General features: G+C 39.5%; 1 protein-coding gene and 1 long non-coding RNA gene across 4 annotated transcripts in view; one reads left to right on the top strand and one right to left on the bottom strand.

The window, feature by feature from the left end:
- NRP1 (neuropilin 1) overlaps window positions 1–17,576 on the bottom strand; it is a 112,824-nt gene that overhangs the window by 20,219 nt on the left and 75,029 nt on the right. For 2 of the 3 annotated variants that reach the window (XM_048292663.1, XM_048292743.1), the window contains exons 7-11: window positions 13,567–13,722; window positions 10,730–10,874; window positions 8,963–9,294; window positions 4,317–4,461; window positions 1,333–1,437 (exon numbers count right to left, since the gene is read on the bottom strand). In XM_048292663.1, the coding sequence (XP_048148620.1) occupies window positions 1,333–1,437; window positions 4,317–4,461; window positions 8,963–9,294; window positions 10,730–10,874; window positions 13,567–13,722 (883 nt within the window). The remainder of the gene's footprint in view (window positions 1–1,332; window positions 1,438–4,316; window positions 4,462–8,962; window positions 9,295–10,729; window positions 10,875–13,566; window positions 13,723–17,576) is intronic. The other variant, XM_048292830.1, reaches the window with a different exon arrangement.
- On the top strand, window positions 2,938–17,547 carry LOC125320513. Its single transcript, XR_007201166.1, has 3 exons — window positions 2,938–2,982; window positions 14,645–14,837; window positions 16,461–17,547. It is a non-coding gene; the product is annotated as an uncharacterized LOC125320513 (long non-coding RNA).

Genomic DNA, 17,576 nt, shown 5'->3' with positions numbered 1-17,576 from the left:
AAATATGTCTCTACCTACTGGGCTTTGAAAGACGGTGTAGGGCTTTGTAGGAAGCCCTAATGTATCCTGACCTGCCTCTTTCTTTTCTGAATAAGAAATGAATTACAATGTTTAGTAACATTGAAAGCTTTCTGAACTACCTTAACACAATACAGACTATTTTATCAGACTCCCTGCATGGCTGTTATCAAATAGAATAAAGTTCATCTGGGACACTGGCTTGAAAAGCAGTGACAGTGACTGTGCACTGTCTTTTCCACTCAAGAATTGTTTTTTCAATTTATGATTTGCAACATGCAATTACAGGATACATTGGCAAACCTCAGAAAGGGTTTGATGTTGAAACTTCACTTTTGTTTGTATCTGCTGTCTGATGTTCTACTTGGCTCACTCCAAAAAGCCAATCTCTTACCTAAGCTTTCCCAATGTCCTCTTGGATAGCTATTGCCAGATTTTAATGCTATTTTATGTCATGGATATAAGAAGCAATAAACATTTATTAGATGAGCACATCAGGGAGCAGTGATGAAATAACTTGTGTCACTGCATCTAAAAACAAGCTCAATTACTGCAGATGTATAGATCTAATCAAACAGACACAGAGATTTGTGGAACAAGTGACCTCCAAGAAGAGATCAAAATGTAGAGGTGCAGTGTCAGCTCTCTTAGAAGGACTAGTGATTCTGTGCAAAAGCGTGAGGATATGAAACCTAGCAAGCTTTCTCTGTTCCAGATGCAGTCTTTGTTACATCTCCCCCTCCTATTTTTCTGCTGGTGATGGCAGCTTGGAGAACATCAGCCCCTCTGTGGCTGTAATGCAGTGTTGGCGGGGAAGCTCATAGAAATATTTCTGGCAGTGTGAGTATGTGTCAGTATGCTTTGATGAAACAAATCTGTTTTGTTTCTGCCTGGGAAAGGCTTGGGGATGAGATTTGAGTCCTATAATAAGTTTTAGGTAGGAAGCCTATATGTAAACCAAGCAATATTTCAAGTTCTTCAATCTCAGACAATAAATCTCAAGAGTATTTTCCAGCTTTTCTTCTTAGTAAGAGAAAGTTTGATTAGAAGATTTGATTAGACACAATTGCCACTCAAAAAATTGCCCTCTCTTCCATCTAGTCACTATTATTTGCTTCAAAATTACATAGCTGAGAAAACAATCAGAAGTATTGTCATATGTAAAAGGCAGATGCCCATGTTTTGACAGCACTAACTATACAAACTGCATACTAATGTCCATTAATATTGAGTGGTTAAATCAGTGCAAACATTAAGGTGGTGATGGATATGAGCTGCAATGAAGCTGCAATGGAATGAGGATGGTTTCTGCACCTGTCAGTTGGTAGTCATCACCTGTGCCACTGTGACAGTTTGCCTGGTCATCATCACATTCATCCACGGGCTTGCCTTCGGAAACAGTAGGCACAGCGGTCGGAGCTGAAACAAAATCCAGTTGTTCAGTTAAAACATGTGCTGGAAAACCTGCATGCAGTTGGAAGTAACATCCTGATGAGCACCATGTGTTGTGTCTGAGGACCGAAGCAACTCTACTTTGCAGGTTGCTTAGTACTTCTTTGGAATGGGCAGTCTTTGTTCTGCCTCCTACACTGAGGCATATCTGAGGTCAAGGGCTGAGCAGAGCTGGGCAGCAAAGCCCCAGACTCTATTCACTGGCTGATGGCTGTTTGTTGTTCCTACCGAGGAACAGTGAAAGCCTGGCAAGGCAGAGTGAGAGTCTTGGAGGATTGTGTATGGGGTAGAAACCCCATAATTTTATTGCTGTCCAAAGTCCCAGGGAGTGGGCCTGTGCAGAGGAGCAGGAGGGGTGATAATTCTCAAGCACCCAACACATTGCTGAAGAAACCTCTCTGCAAAGCACATGCAAGAAAGGAAATGTCTGAGCACAGTTCTGGTAACAGCAGCAGGAAGGCAGTGTGATGTGGAATCACTTTGTGCTCAATGAGGACACATGGAAGGTGTTTCTTTTGTTTTTTGTTGAAGTTATAAATAAATAAGACATCAGTGATGTCAGTCATCCCTCCCGGCCACCTGCCTGCTTCTCACTGGTGATGACTTTCCGGTAGCTGCTGCCTAACCAGTAAAAAGTCTGAACTTTGTTATTAGAGTTAAAAGCTTCAGATTTGTGTAAGATGCCAGAAAACACATCTATAGCCCAGTATCTGCAAAGCACACCACATCTGGAAAACCAGAATACAGAGACGCGGTGCTATGTTTATGTTTTATGCTGCACGTATAGTTCCCTGGCTTTAGATAATCTTCGAATGTGATCCAGGCTTTTGTCTGTTCTCACCTACTGTTATTTTCATTAGCAATCTTTTTCACTCATTATAGGCTGTGCAATAATGTATGTCTTTTGCAGATTCTTCTTTTCCCTTCTACTGCCCTCAGTGTCTGCTGGCCCCAGAAGATCATATACACTGATTTCTTGGCCTGAAAATTTCAGGAGAGGTGGTAGTTTTTGAAGTAGCTATATTATGGGATGAAACATGCCTCTTTAGGACCTTGACCTATGCTTTACAGGTTCAATCTATCCCTAGTTAAAGAAACAGTTCTGTACCTATTATGAATTATGCAGAACATTTGTAACCCACATTGCTATAAAAACTCCTCAGGGGGATCCCTCTAGCTTTCTACATCCAGTTAAGTTTCTTATCTTGATCTTTGTGTCCCTGTATAGCCTCAAGCTTGCCTACATCTCTGCCATCATTTCATATATGCCCCCCTGGGATGCTTCAAGCACACAAAACTTGCCTTTGCTCATTGCTGCTGGAGAGCTGATTTCTACTCCTCTCTGTGCCAACCTAAATGCTTCTTTTCTCATCTCAACTCTTTTCTTCCTCAGGAAATCTCAAGTGACTTCATTCAACTCCCTCCTTAAGATGCATTTATACATTAAGTATTATTATGCTTCTCCCACAGGCAAATGGGAATTGACCTCACCTGTCCATGAGTGACCTACAGGTGAGCATACATCGAAAGTGAACAATAGCAGAAGGACAAATGTGAAAAGATGTGTCCCAGGGGGAAAAAAATTGTACCTGCTGTTCCAGTTTGCCTAAAAGCAAAGGCTCCTTCATCTCACTGAGCAATATATTCTTGTAAGGTGGTCCATGGACTCACTCTTGGATGTCTGGGTGGCTACAGGAGCTGTGTGGCTGAAGGACTTTGCCCACAGGTTGCAAGTTTACATAAGGCAGGTGCTGGTTTTTCTTTTTTCGTAGCAAGCAGCACAATAGTCTGCAGGAACTAAGTATTCCCACAGGAAATGAGGACTTCCTGCAGGAACTAAGAAGTATTTCCAACCTCCCCACTTTCCGGGCCAAGTAAAATCATACTTATTCAATCTGGCCTTCACTAAAAAAACAACACAGAACTCATCAGTTCTCACAGCAAATGCCTCCCACACTTCCCTCTTGGGGGAGAAATGGTGAGAAAGAAATGGAGGTAGAGCAGTTGTTTCCATTCATCTTGGGAGCTCGTTCAGCTACTTCTGTAAGAGGTGTCATATGAAACCCCCAATACTATGGTTTGTTATTCTGTGTATTTTTAAGCTGTGTGGTTTGTAAGCCGCACCACTGTACCATCATTAACCAGATAAAATTGTTAAATTCACATAGTGTTATCTGTAGTTATCTATGAAGTTAAATAATTATGTTTATATAACAAAAATCAAAGCTGACTTCACGTCACAGTCCAAGGACGAATGTCTAAACTTTGCTTTTCCTGGTCTTTCATCTCCTACATACTCTTGCAAAATTAAAGCTTAGTAAAGAACAAAGAGGCCCCCTTTACCCCCCAAAAGTAACAGCACAGACACAGTCAAGCCAAGTGATCTTTGCCCACCACAGTTTGTGGTGTGACTTTCAGGTCTTTGAAGGATAGAGGGACATAATTACTATATTTAGTGCAAAGCTCCCTCTGCATTCTCGGAAAACATCTCCTCCAGGGTTGTATCATGGTAACATAAAATTTAAGTTCCTGTCTTTATTCTCTTCTAATAGCTCTATGATTCTCAAAAGTATAATCATAAGGCTGCTTAAGGGAATGGAAAACCATGTGTAGAGTATCACTGTGATTCAACAAAGGAATGGGAAAAAGAATAATAATTGTGCCTTGGGCATATTCAAATATTGCAGAGAGGAGCTGAATAGGCCAAGAAACAGCACTAATGGCAGTCATGGAAGCGAGAGTCCGATGTGCTGCCTGTGCAGACATAGCAGTCTTCAGCAGCAGACCAAGTAGAGAATGCATTTATGAAAATAATAAAGTGCATTCACTTCTAGCAGAGCAATTACCTTCAAGTTCACAGCCCAGCAGCTCCATTCGCAGCCCCAGTCCCCCGTGTGTGGCTCTCTCAGGGTACACGCGTATGAATCGTGTCGATACAGGTTCAAAAGTCCGCAGTTCAGGTGTGTCATAGTTGGTGTTGCCTTCAAATGTCTGCAAAGCATGAAAAATGCTACTTGTTAAAAAAAAAAAAGGAAAAGAAAAAGCTATTTTCCACACTCATCTTTTTCCCTTCATTCTCCTGCCTTTGAATTAGGTGAGCAGTAGGCCAGATTCTAACGGCTTAATAAGTGTCAGGCATTCCTATCCTAAATGAGAATGGAAAATACATTGTTAAAGCTTCTCGGAAAAGTAATGCATTTCATTTTTCATAAACTCAGTAACAACCAATCCATCAGGGTCATAACAAGAGCTGAGTGTTTAATGAGACATGTTTTTAAATGACGCTCTGTTCTGAGGTTTAACTGGGTGACATTTCCAACAGTTCTCAGGGAAAAAAAAATGGCTGAGGTGAAGATCCTGTCACCTTTTAAGTGGTTACAATAATAATCCAACTATTCAAGAGAAAATTTCAATCTGATTTCCCCCAGTGACAGAGCTTCACAAGTTGTAGCTATTTCAAAAGGCATAAATTAAACTTCAGGACCAGTAGCTGCAAGAGTTCTTCCAGTGAGCCTGCTATTGAAGAAGAATTAGAAGAAAGAGAAGAAAGCTGCTTCCTGACAAAACTGCAATATAATCCAACAGGCAAGGCAGGTCGGCAAATGTACATTTCAGACAAAAAATCTCTTCTCTGAGTTGCACTTTGGGTTCTTTAGACATAATAAAACTCTCAATGGCATTTGTTTGATACCTTCGGTTTCTCTTTTCAGTGATCTTTTGCATATAGAACACATTCTAATTTGTACTTATAGGAACACCTCAAGTGTCTCCATGTAGATGATCAGTCCTTAGAACAAATCAACTGAACAAAGAAACAGTCCTTGGCATGAAAGCTTTATAGCCTAAGATAGGCAAAAGCAGTTATTTTTACCCTATTTTATAGCAAAAAATGTCTTCGGAACATCATGTACAGGAATGTCTAAAGCACAAAATATGAAAACAATGAAGTAAAAGTATTTTCAGCTTTTCCATGATTTAGTGAAATGGCAAAACTCTAAAAAACATCTCTGAACTGCAGTTCAAAGTTGGGATTAGAAGTGCTACCATAAGATACTTCTAAGTCATAGCTGTGAAACCGGAAGCATTCTTCAGGAAGAAAGCACCAGATGCCCTTCATTTCAGAGGAGAACAAAACCAAACCTGCAATGAACTCCTTCTATTGATCTGGGGCAGAGAAAACAGAGGCTATGGGAAAAGCTGGCTGAATTCCTGAGGCAGAAAACCAGCATAGGTAAACCTGATTGCTTCCTGTATATTCAGTGCAGTTCTAAAAGCCTTCCTTGTTTTTACTGTGCACCTCTGCATTATGATCCAATGGTCCACAATCCTTCTGGCCATTGGTTACAGAGTGCCAGTCACAAAAGCCAATGGTGATGAGAGACTGTGAACAACTAAACTAAAAAATAATTTCAACATCAATGCTGTTTCTCCTACTTCCTAGGGAAATTGCACCTCCGAGGTGGCTTCAAAGGGCACTGGTTGACCCAGTGTATTGCCAGTGAGTTGTCACAAATTCATGTGTAGAGGACCTGTCAGATCTAATTGACATGGAATTACATATTATTATATTTGAATAACAATATAGTGCAAATGATCAGAAAAGCTACCTACTATATGAGAAAGAATGAATGCCATTTTATGTGTAAAAAGTAGACAGACACATGTATCTGAGGAATCCTTGCTCCCTTTTTTAATAGTAGTCTTAATAGCAACATATAATAATAAAAACTGATTTATAAAAGACATCACTGCTGAAGTACTGACACATAGACATTAGGATTCAATAGGCATCTAGAATTACATTGAATCATTGTCCTTTGTAGAGCAGAGCTGCCTGTGATTCAATTTTGACTGTTCATTTAAAACACATACTGATACTCTTTGTGGGAGATGAGAGGAGTGTACAGCAAAACTTCACTTTGTGAGTGTCCTTTATAAAGGCTATGTCACAAATTGCTTTACTTCACTACAAAGATAAGTTCTAATAAATAATAGTTAAACAAAAGAGAAGCTAAGATGGTGAGCAGAAAAAAAATCTGCCTAACATATTTTAAAACCAAAATAAGCATTGCAGAAAAATTTTAAAAGGATGTTCCAAATGGCAGGATATTCTGAAATTTCTTGTACCAGAAATGATGAGAGGAACTGCAAAAACAACAGCAAACCACCCCCTCCCCATCCCCAAACAACTCATCCGAGCCCCATAAAAAGTGGAAGGAGGAAAGAAGTATGAAAGAGAAAGATGACTTTATGGAGTAGGCTTGCCTATAGACAAGAAATACAAATTGGATCTTGAAATAGAGTTCTGCATGGTTGTTTGATGATTGTCATTTTCACTCCTTTGAGTGCTTGAGCTAGGTTACAGGGGGAAATATTTTGCACACTCAAAAATATCTGAAATTGGGTCAGCCAAAGAGGAGGGAGTTATGGTAGTCTTTGAGAAAGCAGCTGCAGGCATGAATGACAAGATCATGCTAAGAAACAAGGTGATGTTTCACCCCTTGGACATATTTTGTTGTTATGTTTAGCCTGTCACTGCTCTTTCTTTTCCTAAAATGCAGTTGTTTGTTTATTGAAAGTCACGACTTTAACCAAGTGAAACGATGTGTTTCATTTCATATAACAGGGCTGTTTCTAATCGACGTTCCTGCTGTGACTCATTATAGCATCCTGTCCCATCCAGTTCTACTTACAGTTAAAAACACTACATTCCAGTACTAACATTTTAAATTCTTCAGACTCCAAAATCATGGGATTTATCCTATTCTCTTTAAAGAAGACTTGTGCTTTGGAAGAAAGTTTATTAAATATATTGAATTTTTAGGACGGATTATAATTATGCCACAAGAGATTTGAATTCCAGCCCTTTCTATTCCATTAAACTTGAAAGTTAATTTCTGGTGGTGATGAAAGCTGAGGATGGGCTCAGTGCATTAGTTAGCACACTAGTTTTCTTGTCAAACTGCTAACTTCTGACAATGATGGCAAGTGTCTGTATTAGAAAACAGAAAGCCATGCAGCAGACGGCACGCTGCTTCGAAAACATATGGCATTATTTTTTTCCCTCGTTGAGCCACAGTGTAGAAGTACATGTCAAAACAACATCTATTTTAGAAAGAAAATGGTAAAATCCCATTGTTGATTTACACTCCCTTCACACTTTATGATGAAGTCAAAACTCATGGTAACAAGAGAAAGGAGATGACTGCAAAGGCTGAATCCGTTTAGTTTTAATCCCCCAAACAAATGATGAAAAGTGAGAAAATGCAGACATATTCAGTGAGATTAAAACAGGAGAGAATGAAGTCCAATATTTACCAAATGTGCCTGGAAAAGCTATATCCATGGGCCCACTCAGCTTTTCCTTTAAGGAAACACAGGTTCCTCCAATGGATGAGTCTGTACAGCAAAACAGCTTTTACATCTAATTTTCAAACTAACACAGATGAGATAAGGAACAACCCTCAGAATTCCCATCTGCCAAGCACCACAATGATTTGCCTTTTGAGGGCACATTTTGGTATATGATTCCCTGGTCATCCCAGTACTACAGCACCAGTTTGTGAGCAGGGCTGCATGCCTACTCATTTCCTCAAGGAACTGGGTAGGAGGACTGAAAAAGAGTCGTGCCTTTTGAGGCAAAAATGCACTTTGTGACCAGTAATAGCAAAATGGGATGGAAGACTTAGATGGGATTTGGTGTAAATAAGCTAAACCCTCAGTGCAATTTAGGTTCTGAAGCGCATACATCCAAAGACAAGCCAAAATAGGTACATTCCCAGAAACTTTTCTGGGCCACAATCATTTTCTTTTCTTTGGAATCTAACCCAGCAATTAATTTGGTCCTCCTCTATAAAAGTCTTCCCAAGCAATCTCCAAGATGCTGCCCTTGTGACAGTACAATAGTACTTCTCACTTGGGATGGGATAACATGACAAAAACGTCATCACTTTCTTTTGGAGCGACTTGGATCAGATCATTACAGAGAGTCTGAGGAACTCTCAAAGCAATTTACAGGCAGTTCAGAAATTCAACAGGCACCCCATTGGGCTGAATAACACCATTCTCATTCTATAGCTCTGACAGAAAAGAAGCAAAAGAAAAGTAATTCAAATAAATTTGTCTCAAATAAATTTGTTCACTGTCAGTTTTAGAGTTTGGTTTTTTAGAGCAGACTTTTAAATCCCATTGCATGGGATTTTGCAGTAAATTGGGGGCCACAGAGGCACCAATGTTGCCAAGAGTCAAGGCTGAACTAGCTGTTGAATAAGCAAAACTTGCTGCCAGAGAGGCAAATGTCTTAAGGCCAGCTCTTGCCCTCAGGCATGGGACAGCTCCCACAGCATTCCTTCAGGGCTGCTGCCCTTGGAGTCCTCCTACTTGGCTTCACCCCAGCTATGTGGCTTTTCTAAGGTCAGATAGAGGTGCGTAGAAATGTAATGAAAGCTTTTTTTCTAATTCAACTTTTCTTTAGAGCAGTTTTTGCCCTTACCTTAATCTTTTTCTTGCTGGAGTCCATGATCATTTTCCAATCGGATCCATTGTTGCTGTAGCCAATTTTGAATTTTTTCATGAACACTTTGTTTTCTCGGTGCTTGCCTCCTTGGACAATTATGCCCCTCACTATTTTTTCCTCACCAAGGTCTATTTGAAGCCATTCATTTGTATACGGATGAGTAGTTGGTGGCAGTGCCCAACCTGAACGGCTCGTTATGAGGCGAGCATTTTCTGGGATCCAGTTTCGATCCACTTGAGTAGATGCAGTGATCTGAGAGTCAGGAATAAGGCCAGACACCATACCCAGCATCCCAGAGCAAGGATAATCTACAGAGAAAAAAACCCCAAATAAATTAAATAGTTATTCTTAACAAGTGCCAAAACAGAAACAGGACACATCAGTCAATTCACCTATCATAACAAATTACTTATTTATTTCTTATATCCAAAATAATCTATTGGATTTGTATATAATTTTCATTTGTTCAAACTTGCACATCCTAGTTTTGGCAGGAAGTACCAAAATACCACAAGTATTTTTGGCTTGGTGGGAACCAAAAGGATCAGAAAATCCTATTCTATTCTTGTTTTCTATTCTTCTTGCTAAGGCAAAGAGTGCAGGGCCATCTGAATTTGTGAATATTTCCTCAGAGAAAACTTCCAAAACCAGCCAAAACCTGGTTGCAGATTACTTAATTTTGGTGACATCAGAAATGGAAATCTTCATACATTAAAATACAATATATTGTTGCACTTGAGATTTTCCTAATGCGTTTCTTTGGTCTCTCAGACTTTTTCAGGTGACACAGAATAGTTGATTCTTTTATGATCCTAGATAAAGATCATTTAGAAGTACCTGCTAACAAGGAATGAAGAATTCTAATATAGAGTGTAACAGTAGTTCTGATTACCTACATGTAATCTGAAAAGATTTCATAGAATAGAACTTGGAATTCTCTAACAAACTAATCAGTAACCTTATTTTCCTGCTTTATGGAAACCAGTACTAAGAAACATTTTCAAGACTAAAGAAACACCTTTAGAGAAAAAAAATTATCCTAGAACTATTAAAAATTAGTGGCATTGAACCGCATTAAGTGCTAAAATTATGCTATAAAAATTAGATTTGTAAAGCCTAATAAATCATTAACATTTTCTTTCAACTGTAAATCATATTTTTACATTACACAGAAAGGCACTTCCATTGTGTAGAAATTATAGAAAACCTAAAACTCTAAAAACCAAAAAAAAATCTAAAAAATTTTGACAGGTAACTGTATGATATAAAAGAATTACATTACAATACTGATCACGACTGGGAACTTGACTTTAAACACCATTACTTGCACAGGCTTCAGATCTAAGTGTTTGTACCTTGCAATGCTTTTAAACCTAGTTATGTGTTTGTTCCTTGAGAAATCTGCTGAGAACTACCTATGAATAGCACACATGAGAGAGTGAGACTGGAGGGTTAGGAGGGAAAAGTAAGATGGGAATTCGCAAAATATCCATGTATCTCAGGAATTTTGCATGAAGCTGTAAAGCAATTGCAAGGAAAGTACTTAAAAGTAAACCATAATGTCAGAAAAACACTCAGATAACACTGGATGTTTGGGTTGTGGTGTTTTATTTTCTTTTTTTTTACCATTTCTACATTCAGACCACAGTGGAAATCATGATTATGAATTTTACTCATAAAAATAAATCCCACAGCATAGGCACAATAAATTCCCCTGATATCATAATCCTTCCCAAGACCTACCTGTTATCTTGCAGCCATAAACTTCAAATCTCAGTGAAACTCCATTTTCCCAAGACACAGGTCTAATTCGCACAAACCGTGTTAAAACTGGTTTGGCAAAAGGTCTGTAAACAACATCAGTGGGATTGCTATTCCCTTGAAACACCTTTGTGGGGAAAGAAAAAGTATATATTTGTTAAGCTTTCTCTTAAATGGTGTTTATAGTTCTGTGTTTTACAGATAGTTATGATATGAGGTCTAACTAGGGTTGGCTGTGGGGGCTGACACAAAAGACTTGGATGGGAAACTATTCCATTAATCTCCTAACACAATTTTTGCAGACAGGTTTGCTTTCTTTGGGGAGGAAAAATGAAGATGTAAGGTATTCAGTGATACTAAACATGGTATTCCTAATGCCCAGATCTATATGCAGAAATGACATACACCGATCTTCATCACCCAAGGACTTCTGTGTCCTAGAAGAATCCCCCAATGCCCTTAGAGCAGCTTTATTTCTTGTACGCTTGCAGAATGATGCAGAAAGCTACAGAATCTCAGGCTCAAATTAAAGGTTTGGATTTCAATTAGACCACATAAAAATCCTATATAGATTTATGATAAAAACATGTATTATTTTGGTGTCCCTGGGCTTAAGATTTTGCAAAGTGTATAGTGCAAACCTTGCTTTGTTAACCTCCTGTTTTCAAATCCTTTTCAACAAGTTCTCAGAATTTCTTTCTCCTTGCATATTGAGATGGAAGTCTATTTAAAATCTGTATAGCAGGCTCTAAGATTTTCCCTCCATCCCCCGAGGCTGGCAGTCAAATTAGATGAACAATGAGACTTCCACCAGAAGCACATGATTGTGCTGTGCTTTCATGTTGAGGATCCTGCAGACACACTCCTTCCTAGCACAGCCGAAACCATGCAATGTTCCAATCCAAAGAAGGTGATTCAGTTTCCTGCTTCTTCCTCACATAGAGGCGACCAATTTCCTGTTGTTTTGCATGGATACAGACCCCTCTCCTTTTATGGGAGATTCTCCCATTTCTTACACACACTGTCCTACTTTCCTGTTTGTTCCTTACAGTAACTGCACTAATTTGGAGAGGAGACCAACAGCACACAGCTGTCAACTCATAAGGCTCAGTTACGTCTCAAGTAATTTAAGATAAGAGTTTCATATCTACCAAGAGATTTTCAGTGGAGTTGCATTTCTTTCCAGCAACATTTTTTTTTTTTCTGTGAGGACCTGCTGTAGTTTTCTCAAAGTTTGCATCTGACAGAGAAAATGACTCTTTTCTCAAAAGCACACAGATCCTTATATGTAGTTAGTGCAACACTAGCGTACGGCTGCCTTGAGATCTGCAGCTGCAAACTTTTAATTTGAATTAAAATATCTGGGAGGGAGAATGGTGCATACTTTTTTCTTGTCTTGATGAACAGCAAAATACTGCCATTTTAGAAGCCTGATTTTTTTAATGAACCCTTTGTACAAGTGACACAGGTTTAGGAAATGTTCTCACTGATTAAGGACAGCATGTGCAAGAGAAACTCATGTAAAATACACTCTTGGAGAGTTTACAAATTGAAGCTGGTAATGAAAATCAGGCATGGTCTGATTTTGAAAGAAGCATTTGTTCAGATTACAGAATCCAGAGCCAGGAAACCCCGTGTCTCATACCAGCCACTGCGCTGGCCCCTCTTGTGACTTTGGGCAACTCAGTTATTGTATCTTTATATACATCACTGCACAGTGCCCACATTGTGTCATTTGACCTTTAGAACTTCCAGTAAAACCAGGATAATACCTGTCAAAGAGAATCTTTCAGTACTCATTTTTTATTGCTTTCCAAAGTGCTTCATAAAAGCAAGATGTATTTGTTAAACACTGCTACCATGTTGATTAGATAAATGTAGTGGACTTGGCTTAGCACTTACAGATGAGTCAGGGACAAACCAGTAACCAAATATTTAAAGCTAGATAGGGTTACACTGATACAGTTTGATGTTGCACAGCTCTTCTGTGTCTTTACAGAAGGGTCACAAAAAAGCTGTTTTGAAGGGAGGTACCACAAAACCTTTCCAGTTGCATCAGTCCCTGGCAGCCTCTGGGGATGCTGCTCCCAGGCACATCCTGAGTGAGGCGGGAAGGGAGGCACAGCCTCACCGGGGCTATTCATGTGAGAGCTGGAGCAGAACTGACTTCTCAGTAATGAGCTTTATGCTCATGGTAGCGGATAATGACAATTTTTCTTACAAGTGTCTAAAGCTGTTTCATTGGGAGGTCACAGAGAGCAAATCTGCTGATAAATGGAAAGGTGATAAAAATCTATAAGGATGGAAAGATGTGCCTAATCATTTGTCTGCATGACCCCCATCACTAAGATACTTGGAAGTCTAACAAACTACTAATCACTTGCTAGCACCCCTGCATGGCCATGCACAGGGAGCTGAGGCACTGACACATTGCATATCCAGAGCTTCACGGCAGATAATGGACAGACATATTTTTGGAAAAGTTCTGCATAATTTTTTTCTCAAGGTTACATAGAAAATCTCTGAGCAAAAGGGAAAGAGCAGAACACTCCAGGAAAAAGACACAAAATTACTTGAATTATGGTGAGTTCAATAGATAGGGTAGCACCTTGCACCATTTCCAGCTGCTCTAGGCTTTGCATAAACAATTTCTGTGGCCCATTACTATTGAGACACAAGCTGTCTTTTGGATTTGGGAAATTGTTAATGCTGATCAACCTGACTAAAACTTATTCGTCTTTTTTAAACAGATGATAGCAAACAGTTTAACAGACTATTTCTCAGCTGAAGAAAGATAATAAAAGAAAAAAAAAACTTACAACAGGCTTGTTTCCCTCCTTTAATGTAATCCAATCCTCTCCATTGGAACTGACATCTACACGATATGTTTTCAGATAATATTCCTTCTTTGTTTCTTTAGAGATGGCTCCTTGGGTCCCAATTCCAGAAACAAAGCGGAGAAGGCCCAGGTCTACCTGTGGTAGAGAATAATTTGGAATGTGAGGACAGTCACTACAGAGCATAACAACACTGCAGCAGTGCACTCTACCTCACCATGTTTTACAAAAATAATAAGGATTTTATATAAAGCAGACTGCAAAATATTGTTGATAATAACATAGACATGATCTCCTCCTTTGTAAACAGTGTCATCACAGAAGATGGGAAGATTTGCCTAATTTGCCAGGAATGTCCCTCACATGCCAGAGAATTCTCTTTCCTCTGTGAGGGAGGAACCAGAGACACCATCAGTGTGACTGCAGAGGAGTTACTAGAGAAGTTCCTCAAGGACCAGTCTGCTGAACAACATCAGTTAATACTTTCATTAAGTCCTTGCAGAGATGCTAATGAGATTCTCTATGGACACAAAGCTGCAAGGCATTGCCAATACAGAGGAGACTCGTGCAGTGAGAACTGAGTGACCCTGAGGACTACAGCAGTAGAAATGGGATGGAATTTACTAGGATAATGTCAAAGTTGTGCACTTAGGGAATGATAACAAGAATTCTGCTAAAACCCAGAAGAACATCACTTGCAAATAGAAGAGAAGAAATGTATATTAGTTGGTCACAAGATAATTACAAATCACTGTGTGATTTTGTCGGGAAAAAGGCAAATTAGTTGCTTGTACTGTATGGTGTATTTGAAGAGAACAGAAAGAAGCATTAGCACAAGTGCAGAAATTCTGTTCCAACTGTCAAATGCCATGAACTTCTATCATTAGAAAACAATGTCATTTTGAACTTGCTGGAGAAATGCACATGAATGTGTGTTAGAGGTCATCTCTCTTCTTCACTCTTCTCTCCCTCCTTCTCTCATGGAAGTACATTGTGCTTTACAAATGGACAAGTGATTTAGGCTAACCTTGCTCTCCCCCATTATTCATTTTTCATCCAGGTCTTTTCCTTATCTAGTTCATCATGTGGCATCAAAGAACTATCAACATATTTGGGAGAATGACGTGGGGTGCAGGAATACAACTCCTCAAGTAGCTGGCTACTCAGTTCTGCTGGCAAAAGAAACGCTATCCCAGCACACAAGTCCAGCTGCCAAATAGCTGAAACTGGGCACAAAACTTTCTCACAGTCAGGTTGGTGACCATAGCTTTGAAACCTCTGCCATTTCCTTACAGCCTCTTTTTAGCCATAACAACAAACCAATTAAAATCACATTCTTCACCCTCTTTTTCTGCAGCTAGAACCTTCTCTTTTTTTCCTAAAGCAGGTCGTTTAATTTCAACATAAAATGACAGTATTCACAAAATATTAATCAGTGTAATTTATTCCCTTAACTTCATTTGTCCAGAGTTTAGTAGGATAATAATAGGTTGAACTAACCCTTCTAAACTGAATGGCTCCATGAATGTCCCAGGCTTTTTCATATTTCCAAAATATGTAGGATGCAGAATATATGTGTCCTGTGTCCCACAGGCATCCTTTTTCCTGGATGTATGTCATATATCCAAAGGCACTGGAGCAGTTAAATCAACATGCTCTGCATTCTCTCTCAAAAGGCTGAAGGAAGTGCTATTGAGGACAGTGTCTGCTCTCTCAATGCCCATGTCATATCATATGCAAGGCATTTTGGAGTCCTCCAACACAAGAATAGCAGCCTTGTGTGTGACAGATAGAACTGGCTTTCAGGGCAAAGTCCCTGCTCCAGTTTTTAAGGCTCATAAAGTCTATATGTAACATTTTAGCCCTTTTCTTTAGGGGTGAAATACTGCAACATTTTGGTTTTGTGTGATAGAAAAAAATTCAGTCTCAAAAAAAAAAAAAAAAAAAAAAAAAAAAAAAAAAAATCCCAGCACCGCCTCACAAAAACAATCAAGTGATTTAAAGTAACTGGAGAGTCTCAGATGTTAGATTGTTGCAATCTGAAAGTTAATGGGGGAATCTGGGCATCATTGCTCTGAGCAATCTCAGTTTAACTTCAAATGCTCTCCAAGCTGTACTCTGCTGATTGTAAAGTGTGCTGCACTGAGTTATGTCCAATACCACATTCACTTCCAGGCTGAAGTGCACTTGAAAATCTGGAAGTCTGAGGGAGCGCAGAGCTAAGTTATTTAAATGATCTGCTTCTCTTACAATTTGAAACAGCTCTTCAGTTTTGAAATGATTAGGGTCCCAAGCCTGTACCATTCCAACTGATTTGAAATTATTCTAGTAGAGGCTTTTTAATATACAGTAACTACTTCATTGTGAATAAAGTCAAGCAATGGCCTACTACAAGAGTTCTAGGTATTTGAAGCCAAGTTAAAATTTAACATTGGTGGCTTAGGGAAAGTTTTGATTATTTGATGCCTGGCCTAACAATTGCTACCAGTCACTGACCATTCAGGTCTCAGGCTTGTCCTATCAGAAAACTTCAGGCCCCCAAATTGTGCTTGGTCCCAGATTCTGGGATTCAATACCCCTTCTTAACTCCAGGGCACTGAATATCCTATAGCATCTATCTCAGTGCCCAGGATTAAGTCCTAAACACACAATGGATATAAACATCTACCTTCATGTCTAAAACCTGTCAGAATTCTCTCACTGGGAGACAGGGAGATGCTGAGAGGACTTCTAATTCATCGTCTATGAGTAAGGAAGGAAAGGCAACATCATTAGTGCTCCTGGCTCCAGTAACTGAGTAAGACATTACTGGAGGAGGGAGGGCTCTCTTTTTGTTAGAGAGAACATCTCTTCACATAGATGTGCTCTCTCTCCAGGTCAGCAAATCTTTATGTGCTTCTTGAAAACTGGAACTATGTCAACAGTAGTCTTCTCCTGGAGTGCCTGGAGTCTGACAGCTCGAGTGTTCAGCACAGCTTCGAACCCCTTGCAAAAGCAAGCTGTGACCCCAGACCTGCTGCATGCCAGGGGCTGTTTGCTCACAAGTTGATAGAAGAAAGAAGAATAACACTTCTCCATCAGTGTTTTGTGAGAAAGAAGCAATGCAAACAAGAAAGGTGAGATTAAGCAGCAGAGCAGCAGAAGGGTCTCTTGGAATTTTTAGTACCAACTCAGTGTCAGTGAAAAGGTCCAGGAGAGAGGTAGGGCATTTACCTCCCTTTGACAGTTCTTTGCAGTGGCCTCTGGAGGGGCACTGTTCCTCTCCAGGTGCGTGCAAACAGAATTGCAACACTGAGCACCCCTCTGTGGTACCTAAGTATGTTTGCAAATTAAGCTCTAAATGTAGCAATCTTCTCTAAGCAAGGTGATAGAAATGAATTATGTAGAAGACTACGTTGGAAACTGCATGACATATTTTAATGGGCTGTTAAGATCCCCCTCATTAACCACTTTGTGATGCATTTTGTTTTTGTTACAATGTTTGTTGAAACCCTGTTTCCTATAAAATGCAAAAAAATTGTTCATAAAACACAGATTCCAAATGCTACAGGGACTATTCAGAGTTGAAGTTCAACCATATCAATTGCTGGTAACAACTAAAACCTGAAGGTACTAAAGTCTAGCTGTGATAAGACACAGCTCTTCTCTGTTTTTTCCAGAGGAATCAGAGCAGAGGGTAATAGCTCTGGAACAGCTATGTCACCAAACAGATAGGAATTCTTTTGCATCTGGAAGGCTTATGTCTATAGAGTCCATGGACTGTGTAAGTTCCAGTCAACATAGTATGTCCTCTCCAAAGAAGTCTCCAAGTGTTAACATGACCAGAGGTAACCCATTTTTCTTGGAGGCAGGCTACTCCAGCTATGATTGTAATATAAGTCTTTAATAAACAGCTTTTTGTTTTGGCCTTCTTGTCCTTTTTGTTTCAAGAACTTGTGTTTCATGTTAGAGTGACTGTGAAGAGACGTGGTGTTGAAATATGGTACTTTTGA

The sequence above is a fragment of the Corvus hawaiiensis genome, chromosome 1 (assembly GCF_020740725.1).
Source record: "Corvus hawaiiensis isolate bCorHaw1 chromosome 1, bCorHaw1.pri.cur, whole genome shotgun sequence".
In the NCBI taxonomy this organism is placed as follows: Eukaryota; Metazoa; Chordata; class Aves; order Passeriformes; family Corvidae; genus Corvus; species Corvus hawaiiensis.
This window is presented reverse-complemented; position numbering and strand designations above follow the sequence as displayed.